The 23325-nt window shown below is 49.6% G+C and overlaps 8 protein-coding genes across 8 annotated transcripts; 7 read left to right on the top strand and 1 right to left on the bottom strand.

Annotated features, from left to right (window-relative positions):
• Positions 1 to 502: 502 nt before the first annotated feature.
• EPUS_05193 (ATP-dependent RNA helicase mrh4) lies at positions 503 to 2347 on the top strand (the record flags this gene model as incomplete). The annotated part of the gene is made up of 1 exon (XM_007805750.1): positions 503 to 2347. The coding sequence occupies one exon, from the start codon at positions 503 to 505 to the stop codon at positions 2345 to 2347; it is 1845 nt and encodes a 614-aa protein (XP_007803941.1).
• Positions 2348 to 3756: 1409 nt separating this feature from the next.
• EPUS_05192 (uncharacterized protein) lies at positions 3757 to 5526 on the top strand (the record flags this gene model as incomplete). Its single annotated transcript, XM_007805749.1, has 4 exons — positions 3757 to 3780; positions 3839 to 4588; positions 4649 to 4726; positions 4777 to 5526. The coding sequence occupies 4 exons, from the start codon at positions 3757 to 3759 to the stop codon at positions 5524 to 5526; spliced, it is 1602 nt and encodes a 533-aa protein (XP_007803940.1).
• A 3035-nt stretch (positions 5527 to 8561) lies between these two features.
• EPUS_05191 (uncharacterized protein) lies at positions 8562 to 9593 on the top strand (the record flags this gene model as incomplete). The annotated part of the gene is made up of 7 exons (XM_007805748.1): positions 8562 to 8616; positions 8681 to 8716; positions 8766 to 8912; positions 8965 to 9129; positions 9187 to 9320; positions 9368 to 9454; positions 9504 to 9593. The coding sequence occupies 7 exons, from the start codon at positions 8562 to 8564 to the stop codon at positions 9591 to 9593; spliced, it is 714 nt and encodes a 237-aa protein (XP_007803939.1).
• Positions 9594 to 10654: 1061 nt separating this feature from the next.
• EPUS_05190 (uncharacterized protein) lies at positions 10655 to 12395 on the top strand (the record flags this gene model as incomplete). Its single annotated transcript, XM_007805747.1, has 2 exons — positions 10655 to 11493; positions 11570 to 12395. 2 exons carry the CDS (start codon positions 10655 to 10657, stop codon positions 12393 to 12395), a joined length of 1665 nt encoding a protein of 554 aa, XP_007803938.1.
• A 402-nt stretch (positions 12396 to 12797) lies between these two features.
• Positions 12798 to 15356, bottom strand: EPUS_05189 (uncharacterized protein; the record flags this gene model as incomplete). Its single annotated transcript, XM_007805746.1, has 3 exons — positions 12798 to 12972; positions 13023 to 14887; positions 14955 to 15356. 3 exons carry the CDS (start codon positions 15354 to 15356, stop codon positions 12798 to 12800), a joined length of 2442 nt encoding a protein of 813 aa, XP_007803937.1.
• A 1890-nt stretch (positions 15357 to 17246) lies between these two features.
• EPUS_05188 (uncharacterized protein) lies at positions 17247 to 17585 on the top strand (the record flags this gene model as incomplete). Its single annotated transcript, XM_007805745.1, has 1 exon — positions 17247 to 17585. The coding sequence occupies one exon, from the start codon at positions 17247 to 17249 to the stop codon at positions 17583 to 17585; it is 339 nt and encodes a 112-aa protein (XP_007803936.1).
• Positions 17586 to 17835: 250 nt separating this feature from the next.
• Positions 17836 to 18438, top strand: EPUS_05187 (uncharacterized protein; the record flags this gene model as incomplete). Its single annotated transcript, XM_007805744.1, has 2 exons — positions 17836 to 17937; positions 17992 to 18438. The coding sequence occupies 2 exons, from the start codon at positions 17836 to 17838 to the stop codon at positions 18436 to 18438; spliced, it is 549 nt and encodes a 182-aa protein (XP_007803935.1).
• A 1808-nt stretch (positions 18439 to 20246) lies between these two features.
• On the top strand, positions 20247 to 22980 carry EPUS_05186 (uncharacterized protein; the record flags this gene model as incomplete). Its single annotated transcript, XM_007805743.1, has 6 exons — positions 20247 to 20468; positions 20520 to 20978; positions 21008 to 21203; positions 21265 to 21484; positions 21541 to 22226; positions 22283 to 22980. The coding sequence occupies 6 exons, from the start codon at positions 20247 to 20249 to the stop codon at positions 22978 to 22980; spliced, it is 2481 nt and encodes an 826-aa protein (XP_007803934.1).
• Between the last annotated feature and the right edge of the window lie 345 nt (positions 22981 to 23325).

The following is a 23325-nucleotide window of genomic DNA, read 5'->3' as shown; positions in this document are numbered from 1 at the left end:
AAGATGTAAAAGAATGAGGCTTCAAGCACAACACTTGTCTATGGATGGAGCTTCAGGGAGGATTAGGGCACAATTAAGGTAGAGCCAGTCAAAACAAACTGAGAAGGAGCCACTAACCCGTCGTTGCCCTGGCAGCCATAAGCTTCCCGCCTAGCTCTGCGCTACTGAAACCTTAAATTTTCTTCCAGGAAAAAGTTTAGAGATGCGCATCTTGCATGGCCAAGAGGCCACATATTGGACCACCACCACCGCCACCGATAAACCTTGGACAATAATACTTGGGATCTAGGGGAGGTGTACACAGTGACCAGAAGCTATAGCAAGACCGTCTCTCAGCTCCACGCGATCAGTATCTGGGGAAATCAACCCGAGGACCATTCAACTATCTGTTGCCTCTATGCGTCTAGAAGGAGCGTGCCTTGGGTGCCAATTCAGAGCCTTTTTCGAGTCATTTGACAAGCAGAGCTTTCGATCCCTTCAAATATGGCATGCCCGTCGCACAATGGCGACAATGCAACGCGAGCGCCGCAAACCTTCACGAATGAGTCTTTCTCGCGACGTTGCCCGCCTACCAAGGTCATCCGAAGCATTTCGAGAAAGGGCTCGACCTAGCCCGTTCGCCGGTATGAACCAAACAGAGGCTCGTTTGGGAGGTAGAGTCATGGTCAAGCCTCGAGATGTTCCAAGGCCAGCTGTTGGCGCCCGAGGAGCACCTGAGAGTACGGAGAACCCGAGGAGAGCGAAGACCAAGGATGAAAAGCCGCTATTCCACGCGCTGAAGATGCAAGCCACTCTCACGCCTCTGGCCTATAGTCAGAGAATGGCAGTCAAGGAGAAGCTGGCACTCATCACCTCATTCGAACAATTTAATCTATTACCAGATGTGCAAAACGCAGTCTATACACATGCTCTTGAAGGAATGACCGATGTTGTTCCTACTCCTGCACAAAAGCTAGCCATTCCGGCCTTGCTAAGCAGAAAAGGTGAGCATGAAAGGAGGAAGACAAAGGATGGTGATAGGCCACAGTATAGTCAATTCTTGATCGCAGCCGAAACCGGTTCAGGGAAGACGCTGGCGTACCTTCTCCCCGTTGTTGATGCAATCAAGCGCCAGGAGATCATCGAAAAAGCTGAAGAAGAAGCAAGAAAAGCAGGAGAGGACAAAGAGAAGGCTGAAAACCAAAAGAAGAATATTTTCGCCCTAGACCCGCCAGAGCTGTCAAACCCGCCCCATTCAACCATGGCTCGTCCTCGAGCCATCATCCTCCTGCCCTCTTCCGAACTCGTAACACAAGTAGGCGGCGTCGTCAAATTGCTCTCTCACACTATCAAATACCGCTCCGCGCCCATTTCCGCAATCCATACACCCAATCGCATCCGCAACCGCCTTTACGACCCAAAAGGCATCGACATAATTGTCTCGACCCCGCATCTAATCTCCAGCATCGCAGAAAAAGACCCCAACATCCTTAGCCGCGTCACCCACCTCGTCATCGACGAAGCCGACTCCCTCCTTGACCGCTCCTTCGCGCCCACAACTTCCGCCATCATCGACCGCGTCGCCCCCTCCTTGAAGCAGCTGATCCTCTGCTCAGCCACCATCCCTCGGAGTCTCGACTCCTTCCTCGACAAGCGCTTCCCTACCATCAAACGCCTCGTCACCCCCAAACTCCACTCCATCTCGCGCCGCGTCCAACTCGGCGTGGTAGACATAGAAAAAGACCCCTACCGCGGCAATCGCAACCTAGCATGCGCGGACGTCATCTGGACCATCGGCAAAGCCGTCCACGACGACACAGAATCAACGCACACCGTGAAAAGTATGCTCGTATTCGTCAACGAACGCGAAAAAGCCGTAGAAGTGACGCAATATCTCGCCTCCAAAGGCATCGACGCCGTAGCACTGACACGCGACACGACCGAGCAGCGCCAAGCGGAGGTCCTCTCCGCATTCACTTCTGCATCGAGAATTGAAGGTGAGGAAAAGCCGTCAGCGACGGATAGGTCGAAGAGGAATTTCAGGGATTTCATTCCCTTCGATCAGAATTCCATCATTACCACATTGTCGTCGCCGAACGCGGCGCCGAGCAGGCCGACGAGGCATCTACCCAATACAAAGGTGCTGGTTACGACGGATCTGGGATCGAGGGGTATTGATACCCTAGCTGTGAGGCATGTTATTCTCTATGATGTGCCGCATACAACGATTGATTTCGTGCACCGGCTGGGGAGGATGGGACGGATGGGCAGGAGAGGGAGGGGTATCGTGCTGACGGGGAAGCATGATCGGAAGGATGTGGTGGCCGAGGTGAAGAACGCCATGTTCAAGGGCCAAGCTTTGATCTAGATGCCGCTATTACACAGCTTTGGTGTATATGAATGTAGGAGTATGGATATTTGTAGCAAGACCTATTCGGAATGAAATGATCGTATCTAGTCATCTGTTCTCCATATCTTAATGATATCCTGCCTGAGTAATTTCTCGGGACTGGCTTTTCTGGGAGGATCAAGTCCGAGATGACCATTTCAGCAGCAATATTCCAGGTAAATGCTTAGTCATCCCACCATTGGCTGGGAATGAATCTGTTAGTGTCATCCAAACATGCCATTTCCACTGTCTTTCTCACATAGCAGATCTCATCCTAATCGCACAACAGAAGGTCCTTTAGGTGCCTAAAGTTTGGCCCAGTGTGCAAGCATAGTGGTGGTTGCCAGACCATCCAAGTAGGTGCTCCAATGTCTGAAAAGGGAATGGAATGGAGCAGGACCTACCACCAGACCACTGCTCACTGCGCACGAACGGTTCCGCTCAATACGAAGTAGAATGCTTAAGCACACGTCTTTCCCTGGTGAGATGCCCAAATTGAAGGAGATTGCGGAATAGGTAGGATGATAGTTACGGGAAGACAACTTCTGTACGACAAAACAAGTCAGAAAGAGTGAAGATTGCCTACCTCATTTCCATGACCATACACCTGGAATGCCATCAAATTCACAATTTCGTATCAGCTGTTCTTTGCTCCTACCGGATTCCATCCATTTCATTTGCCATCAATGTTTGTCTGTTTGTCTTTCAACAATTTTCCCGCTCTTTCACAAACGGGATTATCTTCAGGCTTGCTGAAGTACAAGAAGGCATGTGTGCCCAGACGGGTCTGAGAATTGTCTCTCTTTCCTAAGATTGCTGGCACTCAGTATATCATATCATATACTTGCAGGATGGGCTTTCACAAATGGTATCACCATAACCAGAGACTTCCTTTCTCCTTCTAGCATGCCCTTCTCTGCTTCTGAGGTTTATCAGTGCGAGAATATGCCTAAAGTGGAAAGGGTCTACCTTGAGCTTCCTGTGCATTCGTCTAGAAGAGCATACTACCGCAGTTGCTGCTCTTGATCCACCTTTCTGATCTTGGTGAATTCTCTCTTCCATGCCATAGAAAGTGTTCGCTGGTCAACACATTGCTTGGGCGGTATTTTCATATCCATATGCAGTCCATGTGTAAGCATCTGGCCCTTCTTTTCACCTTCACTAACCGTTGGGAGAGAACACCTCCTGCACAAGCGAATCTGGCATGGTCGATCCCAGTGCTTTCAATCTTTTAAAATGCGGTACCTTCAGGCAAACTGCTTCGAGTTCGCTTCCACAATTTCTATAATCCATCTTTGAAATCGATTCTCAGAACCGAGAACTGAACAGCTTGTCAACCTATCGTCCACCAAAGCTAATACCCTTGCAAAAAGAGATAGCTATTCACGATGAGTAATCATCAAGATCTTGGTGTAAGCCCACTGTATGCCCCATACTTGAGGGCGCCTCATTGCTGAGAATTTCCAACAGGGCTCAACGCCACGGAAAGATAACATCGATGATGTGCCGCCCCAAAACGTCCAGACTTTCAACCCAGATATCCTCAGTGCACTTAGAGAGATACTTGAAAATATGAAAGACGTGCGCAAAGACATCCAGGAAGTTCGTAACCAAGTCCAAGATGTTCGTGATGACATCCATAACATTTCCAACGAGGTTCAAGATCTCCGGCAGGATACCGGAAACGCATATCAGGAGGCTCGTGATGTCCGCCATCTAGTCTCTGAAATCAATAGAGAGCTAGCGGACCTGCGAAGTGGACGCCAGACCAGCCAGACCAGCCAGAACACAGAGGGCCAGGACGATTGCCGTGGTTGGGAATCTGATGACCAGAATGGCTGGGGTGAAGGCCTGCACGAGGCTCGACCTCAAGCTGGCTTTATAGATCACGCCGTCCCTAAATCGGTTGACGAAGCTATAGCCGAACGTCGTGGGGGGGACATGTTTGCTGGAGATTCTTCTGAGGGCCTGAGAGAGTCAAGCGGCAAGAACACTGGCTCTTCCTCACATTGGGAGACAGCTACGGACTTAGACTCATGTGTTGTGAAGGAAGAGATGCCAGATGCAGCATCGGAGTTCAACATGAAAGACCCAAAGAACATCCAGCCTCTTGATGATTACCACCTCGACGAGTTCCGTGCGGACATGGTTCAAATAGCCGAGCTTGCAACAAAGTTCAACAAGTTGCCTGCAGATGCTTTCAGCACAATGAATGAGGAGGTATGTCTCGATCTCCTGCATGCTGGTTGTGAATCGAGCTAATCATGTCTATGCATAAAGACCAAATCTCTTTTCGTCGAGATCACTACAGTCGCAGACCAGATTCGGCCGAAAGTTGCAGCCCTTGCTGAGTTCTCGGTGTGTACTTTGAGCCTCCGGAAATGACATTCTGACTGAAGTATAAACAGCACAATTCATACACAGTGGTGGACACCAAAGAGAAAGTAGCGGAAATGGTCAACACTCTGACAGCGCTACCAATTGATGAGCCGAACATTGCTGTTGACCTTGAAGGCAAGAAGCTTGGCCGCGACGGTCCGCTATATATACTTATCATCCATGATTACAAAGCCGAGCACACATACATCGTCGACGTCCATACCCTTCAGCTCGAGGCCTTCGACACGTGTGGCGCAGATGAAGAAAAGAACCTGCGCTGGATATTGGAGTCAGCGGAGACACCGAAGTTGATCTATGACGTCCGTCAGGACTCCGAAGCTTTGTACCATCAATTCGATATCAGACTTGACGGTATCCTGGATGTCCAACTCTTCAAGCTTGCGGACATGTCGCATTCCTTCGAGTCTCCAGCACGGTATCGCACGGGACTATTCAAAGCGATCTGTTACAGCATCGACATGACAATGGAGGTTCAGAACAAGTGGTTGCATATCAAGGACGTGGGTAAGCAACTCTGGAATCCAGATCAGGGCGGCTCGTGGGATCGCTTCACCGAGAAGAACAAGTGCAGAGCGATCATCGAGTATTGCCTAGTCGACGTTGTCCACCTGCGCACCCTGTACCGCAGATTCTCGAAAGGATTGTCCGAGCGCTGGTTAGCTAGAATCAAGGCGACAACCAAGGAGTCCATCGAAGAGACCTGGAAGGATGATTATGAAAGCTCAGGTGCGGAAGGTCCGTGGGAGCAGCAATACTAGTGTACAGCGTGGGGCGGAAGACGAATAATTCCCAATATTGCGATAAGTGGTGTCGTGGCATTCGGGAGGCCTCGCTGCTGTTCCACCTTTCTGTCTTCTAATTCATCTGTTGCTCAACATGTATTGATGCTGCATTCATCAGTTAAGCTTACTTCTTCTTTTCAATGGCTCGCTGATGTAGCTCATGGACTACATCTTCCCACATCACGATTGAAAACACCTGTAAATGATTAGGGAAGCTAGCGTCATGCTCCGTACTGCATCCATGGACGACCCGCAACAACATCGTGCCGATGGGACCACGCCTCAACGGCTTCCATGAATTACGTGAAGAAAAGGGACACATCAACCACTCCGCCAAAAGGACAGCGTTTGTGGGTTTTGAACCACACTCAATTGATGTACCCCTCACTGATTGAGGTAACATACGGAGGTGTGCTTTACCCGCAGCCGGACCTCACATTACTTTGGCGGACTTTACCAAAGCAAGCCTATTACTGGTGGGCTAAATCTTGGAAAAGTGGTTGTATCTTACAACCCTCAACACATGGCTCAGTTGTGGCAATCTCGTTTTTCAACACATTTCATTTTCAGACCCAGAATAGGTTGCCAACGTATAACGTTGAGAGTTTCCGCTTCACCTTGAAGGTTCTCTCGATAGGATGCATGGGTTGTCTTCGGCGAACAGAGTCATCTCACGAATTTGCATTGGTGTGTATACTCTGACACTGTGTGTCAGCTGAGTATCAGTATATCGTCCTTAGATTCTCGGCCAACGGGTGGATTGATCATCTAATGATTGCAGCGAGTAAAGCTCAGCTGGGTGTGGTTCTCTTCCTTTGTAATTAACTAGAGCTGTTCTGCAGCTAATGCATACGCAAACTCAATGTGCGTGTGGCTAGCTGCATTCGGTGTAGAACAGGCGCAATATTACCCCTATATCTAATCTGGCTTGGTGTTGTAGTACCGTATAGTCAATAGTCATGTTCCACGTAACTTTGAGATAGAATCAGCTGCGCAGAGCTTACAAAAATGCGAATTGCTTAATTTGTGCGGACATAAGTTATAATAATGTTACTGTTGCTGGTACGGAGTCGTGCACCAAGAGTAGTGCAAATACGCTAAGAGATAGCTTGCCAAGATAAAAAGATAAATTTATCTTGACACTTATTGCAGTGGTGTAGTGTCATTCTAAGCATTCCAGGGCTGAAGCCTATCCCTTCGTCTCCTGCATGTGCCCTTTTAGCACAAAAATCAGTGCCGCAACGCCATATCCGTCAACATCCTTGCTGCTACCAATCAACTGCCTGCTATTGACAGCAGCGCTTCATTTGATTAATACAGCGTACATACTGATACAGCTGACGCTATTTCGCGCGCAGCGCACGCATTACGCGAATCCAAGGGCTATAGAGGCTGTAAACAATGAAACGTACCGTTATGCGTCAAAGGACCCTGCTGGCAGCGATATCATACGAAGGAGTAGAATTCGCGAAATTCGCTGCGCTGCGCGCGCGCCCCGAGCATTTCATAAGCACTATTTCTACTAACTAGTATTTTACAGAATTGGAGCAATTTGATACACAAGAGGCCCCCTGCTAGCATTGCCACTAATTGACGCTAAAAGGGCCATTTTGCAGGAGACGAAGGGATAGCGAGCCTAAACGCCATAGGAAATACCACTACTCTGTCCCTTAAGCAACCATCATTCTAGGGCACATTAGCCCTACTAAATCAAAAAGCTAATTAGAGGCTAAGGGCCATCTAAAGCCTTACTGCTCAAGCGTCAGCAGGTCCAAAGTTTATCATGCTTATGGAGGAGGAGTCATGACCTGATTGTCAAGAGTACACCTCTTGGCACATATATCCTTAGTGTACAGTATTTGCACTACTTTTGGTGCACGACTCCGTACAGCCTTTAGAGCAACTATCTTGTTCTTAACGACTGCTCCTCTGCTTCTGTTGTCTTTGGTAGCTAGTATAATTATCAATTTGAGAGAGAACTTCAAGGAGGATAAATAGATGTAGCAATACTTCATTAACGATCTTTATATACGCTAAGCTAAATTCAGCGGTATCTGCCAAGCTACAAGCGTATGCGCACTCATGAATGATGCATAGAACTATACTACAGGAAAGGCATAAGTATCCCTAACACAGCGCTAGAAAGACCTTGTAAAGTTACAACGGCACGTATCAGCGCCTTGCCATAGTGAGGATAAGGTGCCCAGACATCGCCCAATTGGGATTAGTTTGCTTGTTTGATCCCTAGCATTAACAGGAAATGGCCGTACAAGATCAACAGAGCTATCTGTATCCATCGTGTTCGAAGTGGCAGATACTAGCGCCGTACTAGGGATACTTATGCCACGTATCGTTAGTAGTATAGGCACGCATGCATGATTAAATTTCATCGTACGCAGTCTATACTGCTTTTGAGATGGCTGAAAACTACGAAAAGCCACCGACAACGGCATGTATCCGCTATCTTGAAGCTACTCCGTACGAGGACTACAACGTTGCAGATGCCCCACAAAACAGCGGTGCAAAACAGCTCTAATGGATTAGAAGACGCTGAATCATTGAAGCGGGATATGCTCAGTTTTTTACATCCAAGGGCCTGGCCTCATTGTAACCAATAAAATGGATCGACGGGATGTAACCTCAAGAAAACGCCAGCTTAGAACCTCGGTCCGAATCATTATCTCCTAGCCTGGTTATCCGGACATCCCGCAGCATCAAACGCTGCACTTACCAATTGCTGATGAAGACATCGAAACTGCACCTCTAAGCCAAACGTAGCCATTATGAATCCCTTACGAGTGCTCTCGCTTCCCACGTTCCCGTGCGGCCAGGGGTGGGAGTGGAACCAAGGGGCAAGAAATGGATGAGGAGACTTGCTCTGCTGCTGAATATAAATTCCTGGAGTTTGTCCTTCCATGAAGAAACGAACATCGGTTGTCTTCCATCTGCTAAGCCTCTTGAACCTGCCAAAAACCTTTCGTGCCGTTTCAGTGTCGTAAACAGTTGAGAACATGAAACTCTACAACGTCCTCAGCATTGGGCTTATTGCTGCTGCCGCAGTCAATGGTGAGTAAGCATGATCCTGATTGAACTTGAAGCAGGGGAAAGAGCTGACACCAAGAATTTGTAGCATATACCTTCGAGAGACTCGAGAAGAACAACACGGGTATGTCACCGTGAGCGGTTCTCCAGTGTGCAGATCTCACCTTCTCCAGTGCTTCTTGTAGTCGACCACCAGGTTGGCTTGACCCAGCTGGTCAGAGACTTCACCCCAACCGAGTTCAGGAACAATGTCCTTGCCCACGCTGCATTGGGGAATTTGTTCAGTTTGCCGACCATTTTGACGACATCTGCTGAGACAGGTAAAGCTTCTTTATTACCTTAAGCAAACTGTTCCTAAATACGAATTGGCAGGCCCAAATGGCCCCTTGCCCAGGGAAATCATTGAGATGCATCCTCGGGCGCCATATATCCGAAGGAATGGTGAGGTAAACGCCTGGGACAATCCGGAATTCAGAGCAGCAGTCGAAGCAACGGGCAAACAGCAGGTGGTCCTCGCTGGCATTGTGACCGAAGTTTGTACGTTGCACTTTCGCTTCAATAGCTCTCTTACATATCTCACTCACACGCCACTAGGTACCGCATTCCTCGCGCTATCACTTAGAGAAGCTGGCTATTCTGTCTGGGCCAATACTGACGCAAGCGGAACATTCACGCCGATACTGGCGGAGGATGCGAACAGACGCATGGAGCAAGCTGGAGTACATTTGGTGAGTCAAGCATCATGGAACTTGACTGGTTGCTAAGACACCTTCAGATGGGAATGTTCGCAATAGCCATGGATCTCATGAGAGACTGGAGGAATACTCCAGGCACAGCGGAGGTTCTACCTTTCTTGGATCAGGTAGGTGCTTTCCAGGTATCCCAAGAGCATGTAGAGACTGATTTGACAGTATTTACCCGCATATGGGGTCACTGCACGAGCCCATGGAGGAGCCGTCGAAAATGGAACCCTTGTTCCAGGAGAAGCTGAACTGATTTGAGAGTCGTCCTCGGAACACTCTTTCACACGAAGGGAGCGCAACAGGGGCCTGAGTTAGTGAGCATTTGGGTTTCCTCGCTGAGGATAGCCGACGTTGGAACATTCGCAGACAGATAGGAACCTGATTAAGTCTGTCACTGAGGCAAACAAGATACGGATATAGTCAGATTGTACGCTCTGAAGACATTATTTTTGTAGAAATAAAAAGTTCCTGTTAACCGCATTTCATACGCGCTATCCCTGCGTTTTTCTTGCTTTTGATTGGTCAATTTCTGCTGCAATTTCGCGGCCAATTTCGCTGTGCCGTACAGCAAATTTGTACTTATTTTTGCGCCCTGCGCAGCTTTCTTGAACGAACAGAGCCATTTTCTTCCTCCTGCTCCACAGTTCCCCTTTTCGCATCAATATGCAACTGATGCCTGGGCTTTTCTTTTTGTAAATTCACTTTTGCTGACTGATTAAGCTTGAAAATATCTCCATTTTTCTGTGAGGTGACCATGTCCAAACCGACTCTGCTGTTGAAGGTCGGTGGTGGTTGCCCCTGGTTACATAACTTCTTCTGCTGGCACTTGGGTGTCGGTTTATCAGAAGGAATCTCGAGATTTAGATGAGCAAGAGGACCGCTTTCCCAAAAGAGACCGTGGCTGTTTCCTGTAGAACGCGTCATGATAGCCATGTTGATAGTATCGCGCGTGTGCATGATAGTTTCACTCATTGATGAGTACTAGACGAGCACATCCAATCGGGGGAACCGAAAGAGGCCGAAAGAGGTAAGTTGTTTGGATTTTTTTGGATGAATGACGTCAACATTCCTTTGTCAGCGTCATGGTGCCAACCACCGAGAGAAGTACTGCTTGATGATATTATCCCGTCTCATGGCACATATGAACATGCATTGACGCATTGCACCGTCCTGTACGGAGTATTCCCAACTGTTTGCCAAAATGTCGGCCAAGAAGAGCAATGGGAGAAAGAGAGTGTTGGTGGTGGGAGCAGGGGCAGCAGGTAATACCTACATTGATCCCTACTAGTTCTGTCGACCACCCCTGACGCTCCCAAGGAATGTCTGCTGCACACCATCTGGCTCAGCATCCAGAGAAGTTCCAAGTCACGCTGGTTGACTCGGTAAATTACTGCGGCGGCCAGGCCTTCGCGGTGCCCATCGACAAGAATAAGCATGGCGCCTCCTGGTTCAACCAAGGCGTGCAAGGTGGCAGCAACATCTTCCACCACACCATGACCATGTTTGCCCGTCAAGGCTATCATGCCGATCCAGTCAAGCTCCAGGTCTCATTTGGTAAAGACGAGATGTTCTGGAACAATGTCTTTCCTACCGAATTGTTGGCCAAGCACCAGAAGGAGATCAGGCGATTCGCTACCGTTCTGAAGATTGCTCGCTGGTTCGAGATCTTCTTTGCGCTCATGCCGTTGAAGCTTATGTTGAAGCTGTTCTTCTTCTCGGACGATTTCATCAACTTCATTGCTCTGCCCATGACTGCTCTGTTTCTCGGCACTGGAAATGCTACCCCAGAAACACCCAGTATCATGTTGGAGAGGTTATGCACGAGTCCGACGTACGGCATGTGGTATCCGGCGGACAAGCAGTCTGTGGCCAGCAATTTACCACCCATGGTCGTGTTTCCCAATTTCAGTGACTTCTACGAGACATGGCGGAAGAGTTTGGTGAAGAATGGAGTCCACGTCAGACTATCCACCGAGATGACTTCAGTAGTCAAGCGCGACAAAGATGGCGTTGTCGTCTCTTTCATCAAGAGAACCCCAGTTGAGAGTAACCATAACCCCGTCAGTGGAGACATCGACTCCCCCGACAACCATAACCCTGCAAATCTCCCTGGCGAAGAATGGGAGGAAGAATACGACGAGCTCATTCTCTGCGTGCTGTAAGTGCACTTCCTTCCCTCTTCCTCTCTCCTCCCCCAACGGCTCAATCCCTCCCGCACTAACCACCCCATCCAGAGCCGACACAGCGAACCGGCTCCTCTCCCGCAGCTCCACCTTCCGCGAGCGCAAAGTCCTCGGCTCCGCCAAATTCTCCGACGACATCACCATCACCCACACCGACACGGCCTACATGAGGAAACACTACGAAAACTTCTACAGCCCGGAGCGCGCCGTGACCAGCCTCTCCATGGTCGACCAATCCACGCGCAACACCTACGGCCAGACGAACTACAAACCGATGTACTACATCAAAGAGTACCCGACCGACCCGTCCAAGCTCGAGATGTGCTTCGACTGCTCCAACTACCAGTCCCAATTCCCGCACAAGGTCCCCTTCGAGAACCACGTCTTCCAGACCATCTTCCTCAACAAGGCGCGCGACTCGCACCTTTGGTCCATCGACGAGATCGACAAGGCCAAGATCATCCGCGAGGACTGGTGGCACCAGCTCTGCCACTCCTTCACCCACTACATCTTCGTCGTCCCCTGGCTCTGGCTGCTCCAGGGCCGCAACCACACCCGTTTCGCCGCCGCCTGGACCCTCGTCAACGCCCACGAGGTCGCCGTCATCTCCGGCATTGCCGCCGCGGTTAACCTCGGCGCGACTTACCCCGAGGATCTGGAGAGGGATAAATTCGCACTCCTCAGTTTCCGCCTGTATTACCTGTTGATCTATGGGAAGTGGTATTCGAAGAAGGCGAAGGACAGGAATGGTGTGGGTAAGGAGTGGGCGAGTGGTCTGTATGGGAGTTGGTATATGGGTCCTGGGCGGGCGGAGGAGGAGAAGACGATTTGGAGGGAGGAGGTCGAGGCGGGGAGGTCGACGGAAAACTGGGATTGATGGGTCGACGCTGTATGAGATGTTTGGGATTTGGGTAGAATGGAAGTGATCGGACTGCTCAATGTGTTTGCATAAATGCAGGAATTGGTCCCGAGTCAGGAAAGAATGAGCGTTGTATGCTCGTTGATTGAGATGTCTACTCGAGTTGTGTCTCCTTTGACCGTTGAGCTTCCCAAGCCTGCTGGATCTATCTCGCCTTGGAGAATTCGCCTTTCCACGAAGGTCGACCTTTTCTGTGGTAGACTCCGATTCGGCAACACATCGCATGCCCTGAGTCCCACGTTCCCATCATGCCCACAAACCATTGACTTCGCTAAATGCACCTTACCTCAAGACCCACAAAACCTGCATAACTCTTGAAAGCGCTTTACCATGCCAACGAAAAAGACGTCATGAGCTCATCTAAGCAAGATACGTGTAAGAAGGTTTACTCGGATCTGGGCCCCTTTCCAGGTATTCCCGTTCCATCAAGCTTTCTATCCTCTGCTTGATCATGTTAACGTCGGGCTGGAAGCGGTTGGCCAACTGCTGGATCACTTCCGCGATGAGCTGTTGGTGGGGAAGGTGTTTGCGTTGCCTAGGGTTAGGTCAGTATCGCGGTAGATATCGAAATAGCAAGCTACCCACTTCATTATTCTGACGATCGCCGCCTCGATCGTGGTACCCCTCTCTTCATCAGCTTTTCTCTTCGTCGCCCTCCTCTCATCGCTGTTCTCTGCTTTGCTGCCCGCATTGCTGACCACGCCAACCTTGACTTTCATGTATGGACTCGTAAAGCTCTCGTTGAAGTAGAACTTATCTCCAGGTTTGATTTCTTTGCTCATGGGATCTTTCTTCAATATTCTTGTCTTTGGTACCACTGCCAGTGACTGTAAATTTCGGCAAAGCTCATTCTCAGGGATTGAGGTTCGTGCCTGGATTTCCTCATAGCTCAGACATTGATCAGCCGGCAAGTCATTGAATAGGAGCAAAATGACCATTGCATATGTCGACACATTCAGTTCATGCCGTTTGGTCTTGCCATCCGGTTTTGTGAAAGTTGCGCGAATGTCGGCACTTCCAAGTTGTGGCTGCCAGGATAGCGTTCGACCGCTATGCTTCTTTAGATAGAAATGCTCGAATCTCTTCCGAGCGTTTTCCACGACCGGCGGATAGATACATGCGGTCTTGGTCGACCCGTCCTCGTTACGTCTCACCATGCTATCAACAGGCCACATGGTTGTCGTAAGAATGCTGGCTTCAAGATCGATCCGAGTCGTGTCGGGGTCGCCTAGTTCAGCCACATGTGTTTTGTATTGTTTAGTGAGATCTTCAGATAACGCCATGTCTTTAAACATGGACTCGAGTCGTTGCGTGAACGTGTTGCCAACCTTCATTTTCATTTTCGAGATCATCTGCCGTTCGATATCCATGCTGGCAGATTTCCTCTGCAACAGCCGCTTGGACAAGTGCTTTTTGTAGTAGTTTTCGAAGTGGTCCTTGTCCTGAATGTATTGCAACAGCAGGATGCCCTTGTCGAGGTTTGCATCAACCTCCAGGTCTGTCTTGCCCTTCGCGCCCTTCTTCAGATATTCATCGAGATAGAGTGATAGGTGTTCCGAGCTGCGTTGGTTGGCGTTGATGAATTCCTGGAAACTGTACTCAAGAGCTTTTTCCATGTTTGAATCTTTCTTGAATGCTTCTTCCCATATCCGGTCATATTTGGTCTTTAGTGTGAGAACATCGTCTACCCATTTGATAGCGGAAGCTGTCTGTTGATTGACATTTTTATCCTTTTCTCCTTCCTCCTTCTTTGCTTGTTCAGAAGCATTGTTTGGCGGCGGAACCACAGCCCCAGAACTCATGTTGTTGATCTCCGAACCAAGGGAAACAATTCTCTTCTGCACAGCGTCTTTCAGAGCTGCCTTTTTCGGATCCACCCTTGAATTCAAATCAAAGACATTTGAGAGGTCTTCCAATCTGTCGTTGTCGAGCATGTGTTTCACGCCCGTCCCTTCCATGTTGATCACATCGCGGATATGTGCTCCAATCAACTCCTTGTCAACGACACTTTTAATCTTTTGGTCCGTCAATGTTGACAGTGTTTGTTGGCATCGCTCATCCTCTTCTCGCAATCGTTTACGGGCATGACGGCAAAATGTTCCCGCATCAGCATTCGCAACCAAATCTTGGCCTTCGCGGTGATAGAATATCCTGCTTGACTCGAGAAACTTTGGCTCGAACGAGGTCAAGTAAAGCTTCGAGCTCTCTTCTTCTTGAAAGGTCTCGTAAAGCTCTTCTAGCATGCAAATGCAAGCTCGGATCAGCGGTCTATCTATAATCTCGTTTTTTCGTTCCATAGCAATCATGTCAAGAATCGCACTCTCCAGGATTGCCATCACATTTATATCAGACTGGTCGGTAGCTGGAGAACGAAGCACCTGCGTTCGGAAAAGAGCCATCGCCATGGCATATATTGATGGATGGCGCTGATCCTGGCAGTATGTGCGCTCCTGATCAATGTATTGTAAGCACGAAAATCCTTATCAGCAGATTGATGGGTAATGTATTGCAGCTCACCATATACATTAAAACATCGGTGATCATCTTCATGCAGATATCATGATCTTTGTAAGCATTCTTGAGAACTCCTAAGAATCTCTCTCCATCTGCTCGCCGCTGATGTGCCTGACCCCCAACTTGCTCACCACTTGCTCCGAGGATAAGAGGTGAAGTGACCATTTGCACTACCCTGCTCCGCACATTCTCTCTCAGTAGCTCTTGTTCGAGCCCACTAACCCGGTTATAGAGTTCTTCACCTTTCTTCTTCAGAACCAGCTTGTAGGCATTCCGGTAGAGTTCTTCGAAAGACAGCTTGGAGGCATTCTTGGCGTGTATTTCTCTGAGCGCACCCTCGAGGATGCCCCAAGTGACATCGAAGTCAACCGTATCATTGTTCGTGAGACCCTGCCATGGCGCCATTATCAGCTTTATAAAACACTTTGAACGTGAAATAAGAGTTGTTGTGAGAAATATGCGTAGTAAGGGTACAAAGAAGATAACGTGGTCGGGGCACACTTCCAAAACAGGGAGAGATCATGAAAGCCAAATTGCAACCAACAAGGAGGCTAGCTGCAGATGTAAGTGAGGTTGAGGTCACCTACCCTTCGCGGGGCTCTGATCTTCCCTCTTCCTCTGGATGACAACGTTGACATATCTGACACTGTATCGCCTTCGACGCGTGTTTACCCCGTATAGCACCACCTCGAGACTGCAACGCGGCAACAAACGGGTGTAGTAAGCTGCGACGAGTTTGGCTATCGTGGGCCGGTGGAAGCCCGACGTTCTCCTTCAGGGTGAACTCGTAGACGAGCACGGTCAGACACAAACGGAACAGGGCCGAGATTTGGGGGTGAGTGTTCGAGGTATGCGTAGAGATGGCATTCATCTAAGCCTGCCAGACGGTCTTCAAAGCAGGCAATCTTGAACCTCTAGTCGATCCATACCACCGTGATCGTGGGGATCTCCAAAAGGCAAACATGCCAAGCATCTCCAAAAACCTTACTACGTAGTTTTGCGCCTACGGAGTACACCATCATCTTTATGATCGCCTTCTCCAAACTCTGTCCGCGACAATCTCGTAGCCAACCCGGAAATCATCATAATGCGCGCCTACACCAGATCGTCATGGCTTGAGAGAGCAGCCTATTTCTCGACTCCCCGAATGAATATCCCACGATCAACGACATGTCGCGCCTTGCATTCACCTCGCTGCTCCTCGAAAGCTCCAATGCTCCCTTCCCGCCATCTGCCTCGACAACGACCATGGGCATCTGCACCTATTATGCGCTCTAACACTACTCTTACCGCTCCTTCTTCGTTCGCTTCACCATCTTCAAGAGGACCAGCCTCATCTTCCCCAACTGCCGACCATCCAGCCTACGAAATTTATTTCACCTGCAAACCTTGCTCATCTCGTTCCGGTCCTCATCGTGTTACAAAGCAAGGTTTCCACAAAGGCACGACCCTCATCACATGCCCATCGTGCAAGAACAGACATGTGGTCTCAGATCATCTAAGGATTTTTACTGACCAAGGGGGAGATCTGGTGGATATTATGCAGAGGCATGGTGAGAAGTTGAAAAAGGGAAAGCTGGGAATCAGGAATGGACAGTTGGTGGGGAACGAAGGAGAAGAAGAGATCGAATTCTGGGAGGATGGCACCGAGTCACCGCATGTAACCCAGGCCCGAAAAACCCAGTGATGCTTTCTGTGCGCTAGCTCTCTTTAATATGCCGAGCTCTAAAAACAGAAGCAGTCTAGCTTTCCTAGATGCCCTGAGACAACAAGTCGATGGTTATTCACGTTCTCATCCAATTGGCGCTCCAAGAACAAATTAGTGGAAACGCAGCTAACAAAAGAGACAAAAACAATCAACAGCCGGTATTCGCTGGTGGTCACCCACCCAACTACTAACCGGCCGGCACATAACTTAAGTACGGCTGAGCGAACGGGAAGCCCTGGTTTCCATGTCCTATGGTCGATTGCGGAAGAACATGCGTGGATCTCGATTTTATTACCAAGGTGGACCGGCAATAGGATATGGAAAGTATTGGACATGGGTGTTGATGGTTAATAAGAAACATTCTTCTTGGTCTAAGCTCTCTTTGGACTGGTCTCGGAGTCACTTCAACTGTATCCACGTCTTCATCTGCATTGTTTTCTGCAATGTGTTCTCTCTCTAATTGGTTGTTAATGAACGGTTAGCGTAATCCGCTTCTAATTCATCAGCAATCAACAACGAGAACAGAGTCTATTTGCACCATCCATAGTGCTCAGCATTACTTTATCTCGAGCTCTTTTACTTCCATGATGTCGAAGCATACAATGAGTAGGCGCGAAATCCTGCGCGGCAAGCTCCAAGACCTTTTCCTTTCCGTTCGGGGTAGTATGAATCCCTATTTCAGCATCGCATACTTGTACGACATTGGGGTCGATATCTCGCAGTTCAATATCGCCCAGGAAACATTACAAGGCGGTCCATATTTTCGTCCAATGTCTCAGGAACGTTTGTCTTCCCTCGACAAACGGCCAGATATGTATCAGATTCCATTCTGGGAAGACGACCGTTACCCTTCTAACGCCGATGCCTACATGGTCCAAACTGCTATCAATGATCAACTTTGTCGTTCGAGAGATGATGATGTCTGAGCAGCGTACGAATCAACGCAGTGGGAGCCCAACGGGTAAGTCATGCTGATGCAAACAAGCTTCTGCAAAACTAATAAAACTCGCACTACGAAGGTTATCGCCTGGCTTAGAATGCCGACTTAGCGAGCTGGACAGTGGCAGATATCCTTGTGGAAACGACCCCACCAGACAGAGCGATTGGCAGCTCTTAGAGCTCTTCGGAACAACAAACAGCCTTCCACACCGATCTTGCATGGCTTGTCACGAAATCATGGATGTGACTGGACCTATACGAAGTGAGCTTATGATATTGACGGGATTAATGATTGCCAGGATGTGGTGCAAGAAGTATTCTGAACATGAGGTTTTTCCCGTTTGTGCTTCGCATTTCCCTTGAGAAGGTTTGCCTGAAACTAATATTCTGCAGGTCCTGATGTTGTCATTGTATGGCAGCAGAGGCTGTATTGTTCAAGCGCACATGCCTCCAGAATCTGGGCGATTGCAGGTACGCTACAGCGAGTTTTTCGACTTTCGCGAGCTCACTCAAGACTGGTTGGACATCTTTGTTCGCTGGTTTTTGAGTGAACCGCTGGCAGAACCTTTGTCACGAAGTGAGGTGACTCACTCGGGACTACGCATTGATTCTGAGAACCTCAAGGAGGCTGAGGTAGACGAACCGCCTGACCACGACTCACGTATTGCCGAATCTCCTCGATTGAATCCACCTGAGCATCCTGATACGCCTGAACATCCTGGTACGTCTGAACATCCTGGTACGCCTCGTCCCCCCTTGAAGACAATTTCTACGCCGCTATCCAATGCACCATGTGATGCGGAAGGCTTAAGTCTCGCTCAGACAGTATCACCACAGTGAGTTCCGCTGAGCACTCAGCAGCGAACGCTCTTCACGACCTTCCGCAATCCTGGTATCCCTTACGTACCCAGCACATTCGAAAAGTTGGCGAGGCTCTCGGAAGTTGGGTGTTGCGTAGGTATTACACTATAAAGTATTAAGAAGGGGATGGTGACCATAGCGTGATACTCGGAATAAGGGAACAAGGTTAGGAAGGTGTAAGGAGTCAAATATCACCTCCACCACACCCGGCCTAGCTACACTAGTTACCGATTCTCCTATCGTCGTGGCGAGCTATTTGTCGGTGGATAGTTGGCTGAACTCAGCATTCTGCATTTAATAGACTGGAAACTAGTCCTGGTTGGCAATGAGAGAAACGATGAGAGGTGATCTCAACGACAGCAAGCGACCAAGATCGGGAAGGGAAAAGACCTGATGGTAGCTTTAGCAGCCTGAAGCCGCCTTGCATAATCTGTACCATTTTGAAAGCCTTCCATACCATGTTCCGTTTGCGATTGCGGATGAGTTCGCTTTTACTATAGAACTTGTCCTGTCAAGTTGATGCGGGCAGACGAGAGGAAAATTACTGGAGCCTGAGTGATTGAGGGAATAACCTGGTTGCATTGCAGCAAGGTACCATTCAGTATCATATGACAGACTGGGTCTTCTCGTACTATTGCTTCCTTGTGTGAGAAGCCCCCAAATTGACAACCATTGCTTCCTCATGATATCTGTGCGTGATTGGAACGAGTCGCCAAGAGAAGTGAAGTCTGCATCGACCTCACCTCTGGACTGGGCCTAGTTAGAGTGAGGCCTCGGGCATCCGGGCCGCTCTGGCTCAACCCGGGCTCACCGCCACGGGGGTTAGGCTGACCTTTTCACCCTGAAGTATCCAATCTATCATGGGGATATCATAAAATATACATAAGTCAAGCTTTACAATAACGAACCGCAGCACTGTAGCGAAGCAACAAGAACTAATCGTTACTAGCGCCAGCCTAACAATATCTATGCCTTCCCCCATACTACTACGTACGTCTGCGCCAGAATGCGGCTGCAGAGCCTGTTTCAGCCCCCAGACATGAAACATAGCAGCAGATGGAGCCGAATCAGTTTCCACACACAGAGGAATCCGGTTCCCCAGAATACAAAGGTCCTATTCAGAACGCTTTGTAAGTTCGTTCGGTTAACAAGGATCTAGAATATTCTATGCAACCTGAAAGTAGCCTAGAGGGCACCTAATGGCAACCTGGGATACTTCTATGGACTAAGCATACGCACAGCAACTCAGTGACAGTAGTACCGATGCTGTGGTGATGCAAATCTACGTAGTATAGTAGCTTTGATATGGCTTCCGTACGAATCTGCGCTCATAAGTACGGCACGAAGTCGCCGCTATATACTTGGCCGTGACGACTATTGAACACCATGATATGCTACCGAGTTTGGCCAGTATAGCTGCTCCAACACTCCTCTTGTCATCCCGACACACGAGCTGTAGTATTATTCGGAGCATAAACCATCTATCATACAGCTGTGCGCTCAACTGTTTCTGGTGCCGTCCGATGTATTGCTTTAGCGATATATGTGCTGGTTGGGCATTTTGACCACCAATCAGGGCAAGTAGGCTGAGTCACCCATTTGCTGCGTCTCCTGCCGCAGCTCGATCCGAGTTAGCCCAACCATCCATGCGGTCCAGCGTGTTAACTTCGCCTGATGTTCAGTTCATTCTGTGATATTGAACTCTTTATCGGACTTCACCTCTGGTGCCTCGCCTGTGGTTACGACGCCCACCCGATCATTCGATTACGTCTGCACTGTCCAATGCTATGGCACAACCTGCCCTCCCTGCCCTCAAGAAGCTGGGACACGATGACTACGGCGTGGCCATCATCTGTCCCTTGGAGGTGGAAGTAAGTGCGGTGAGATACATGCTGAACGAAGAACACGCTCGGCTGCCGAACAAAGAGGGAGACTCAAACCGCTACATCTGTGGTCGCATGAGTGGCCACAACGTGGTAATCGGGTTCCTCCCGGAAGGCTCACAAGGAGTGGGCGCGGCGGCCACCGTGGCCACGGACATGAAACGGACATTCCCCTAGGCCACGCTGCGTCTGCTGGTGGGGATCGGAGGGGGCGTGCCGAGCGTGCAGAACGACGTTCGGCTGGGAGACGTGGTGGTCAGCATGCCCTCGGGAGGGCATGGGGGTGTGGTGCAGTATGATTTGGGCAAGGAGACCCCCACGGGCTTCGAGCGCAAAGGGTTTCTGGAGCCTCCGCCCACCAGCTGGCGAACCTGTGTGGTCGATATGAAGTCAGCCCATCGCACCAAGGCCAACCAGATTTCGACATTTTTGGACGACATGATTAGGAAATATCCAGGACTTGACGAGTACCGTCGTCTAACCACCGCAAAAGATGTCCTCTTTCTGCCCACCAACAAGCACGCATCAGGTGAAACCACCTGTCAGAAATGTGATCACAGCCAAGTGGTGGAGAGGCCGCCTCGGGCAAGGGACACGCCGACGATCTTCTACGGCTTGATTGCGTCAGGTAACCGAGTAGAAAGAACGCTGAAAAGAGGGACCAGATCGCCCAGGACGCCGGCGGAGCGCTGTGTTTTGAGATGGAAGCGGCGGGCTTGATGAATGACTTTCGGTGCGTCGTGATTCGAGGAATCTCCGACTACGCCGACTCGCACAAGAACGATGACTGGCATGCCTACAGCGCGGCGGTGGCCGCCGGGTGTGCGAAAGAGCTGTTGACCTACATGAATTCTGTTGTGGGTAAGTCAGGCACATTGTAATGTGTAAGAGGGTTCGTACTGACTTTGTTATTTTTTCCCAGGCTCTAACAGCACGAGTCGAAACGTGCACTGGACGATCACTCGAGTGACCAATCCTTACTTTACCGGTCGCGCAGATATTGTTACAGAGATCACAGAAGTGGTGCAGAATGCCCTGCAAGACGATACGGGCATGGACCAATGTCGGATCGTGGTCACTGGGATGGGCGGGCAAGGCAAGAGTGAGATCTGCCTGCATGTGGCTGACCGGGTGCGCTCATCGTAGGTCTGCTGATATTGTTTTTTTTGGCTTACTCCCACTGAAATACATACACTAGATTTTGGGGCGTGTTCTGGGTCGACGTGGATAAGGTGGCGTTGGCAGAAAGCGGCTTCAGGGCTATTGGCAGTCGACTGAATCTCCCTGCGCCCAGCATCGATGATGTGCGTCAAAGTCTGGCCAACATCAAACATCGATGGCTTCTCATTCTTGATAATGCTGACGCCAGAGACGTCGACTACCAACAATACTTTCCGACCGGCTGCACCGGCGTAATCGTCCTCACATCTCGCAACAGTAAGTGCCACCAATATGCCACGAGGAAATCAATCACCTTGGATGGACTTCTCCCGCATGATGCCAGCAACCTATTTCTGCAAGCGGCCCAAATCCCTCGATCCCAACACGAAGCCTGCAAGCAGGATGCGGATTTTGTCGCGACATCTCTGCTGAAAGGTCATCCCCTGGCGCTGATCCAGGCGGGCGCCTACGTGTCACGCGGTCACTGCTCCATCGCGGCCTACCCCTCGGTCTTCCACCGGCAACGCAAACGGCTGCTCTCGTTTCGGCCTGAACAGGCACAATCGCGGTACGGCGACGTCTATGCCACGTTCGAAGCCTCGGCCGACGTCCTCCAGTCGTCACACAAGGAAGCCGCCAGCGACGCCTTGCAACTCCTGCCTGTGCTCGCCATGCTCGCTTCGACTCCGCTGCCACTATCTCTGTTCGAAGTTGTTTGGGAAGGTGCGAAGCTCATCCCATGTAAAGCTACTGCGGAGGATAATAGGTGGACCACCTAGTTATGTGGCATGTTTCGCAGTTGCTGCCACTGCTGGAAGCTGATGGAGGGGCATGGGACTCTTTTCGCTTGGTCGAGGCCGTACGTCTCCTCGAAGTATACTCGCTCGTGGTCGTCAACGGCGCCGGGGACACCATGAGCGTCTCCATGCATGCGCTGACACATGCTTGGGCCAAAGACCGCCAGGAACCGAAGCTGCAACGCCAGTCGTGGCTGAGGACAGGATGCGTAATCGCCGTAACTACTGAGGGGTGGTTGAGTGCGAGGCGGTCGTTCTGGCAGGAGCGACAAACACAACTGCGGCCTCACCTCCAGGCGCTAGTGTCCGTGGGGACGAGCGTAATGTTCGACAATGAGTTACAACTCATGATCGTCCGCATCCTTCTTCGGTGTGGGTGGATACTTAATCTTCTACAGATCGACACAGAGCTGTTTACACTGATGCGGCAGCTGTTCATATGGTTGAATCTGGATGACTTGACTGTGACTGAGAAATGGCTTCCTCTGTACGGCCTTTACGGTGATTACTTAAATCAATGCACAAAAAGTAAAGCAGCAGTGACGGTCCTGGAGCAGGTGGTCACGATTCGAGAGCAGACGCTGGCAGAAAACCATCCAGATCAACTAGAATCACAGCATGCACTAGCTATAGCATATAAAGATAATGGTCAAGTTGAGAAGGCAATGAAACTATTATAATAGATAGTTAAGATTGAAGAACAGATATTAGCAGAAGACCATCCAGATCGACTAATATCACAACACGTGTTAGCTACAACATATCAAGATAATGGACAAGTAGAGAAGGCGACAACACTATTAGAACAGATAGTCAAGATCCAAGAACAGATATTAACAGAAGACCATCCATCTCAACTAGTATCACAACACGCGCTGGCTATGACATATCAAAATGATGGACAAGTTGAGAAGGCAATGACACTATTAGAACAGATAGTCAAGATCAGAGAACAGATATTAGCAGAAGACCATCCATCTCGACTAGCCTCACAGCACGAGCTGGCTAGAGCATATCAAGTTAAT

This window comes from Endocarpon pusillum (assembly GCF_000464535.1).
Source record: "Endocarpon pusillum Z07020 unplaced genomic scaffold scaffold4522, whole genome shotgun sequence".
Taxonomy (NCBI): Eukaryota; Fungi; Ascomycota; class Eurotiomycetes; order Verrucariales; family Verrucariaceae; genus Endocarpon; species Endocarpon pusillum.
Note: the sequence above shows the minus strand (reverse complement) of the source record. Positions and strands in the feature narration are given on the sequence as shown.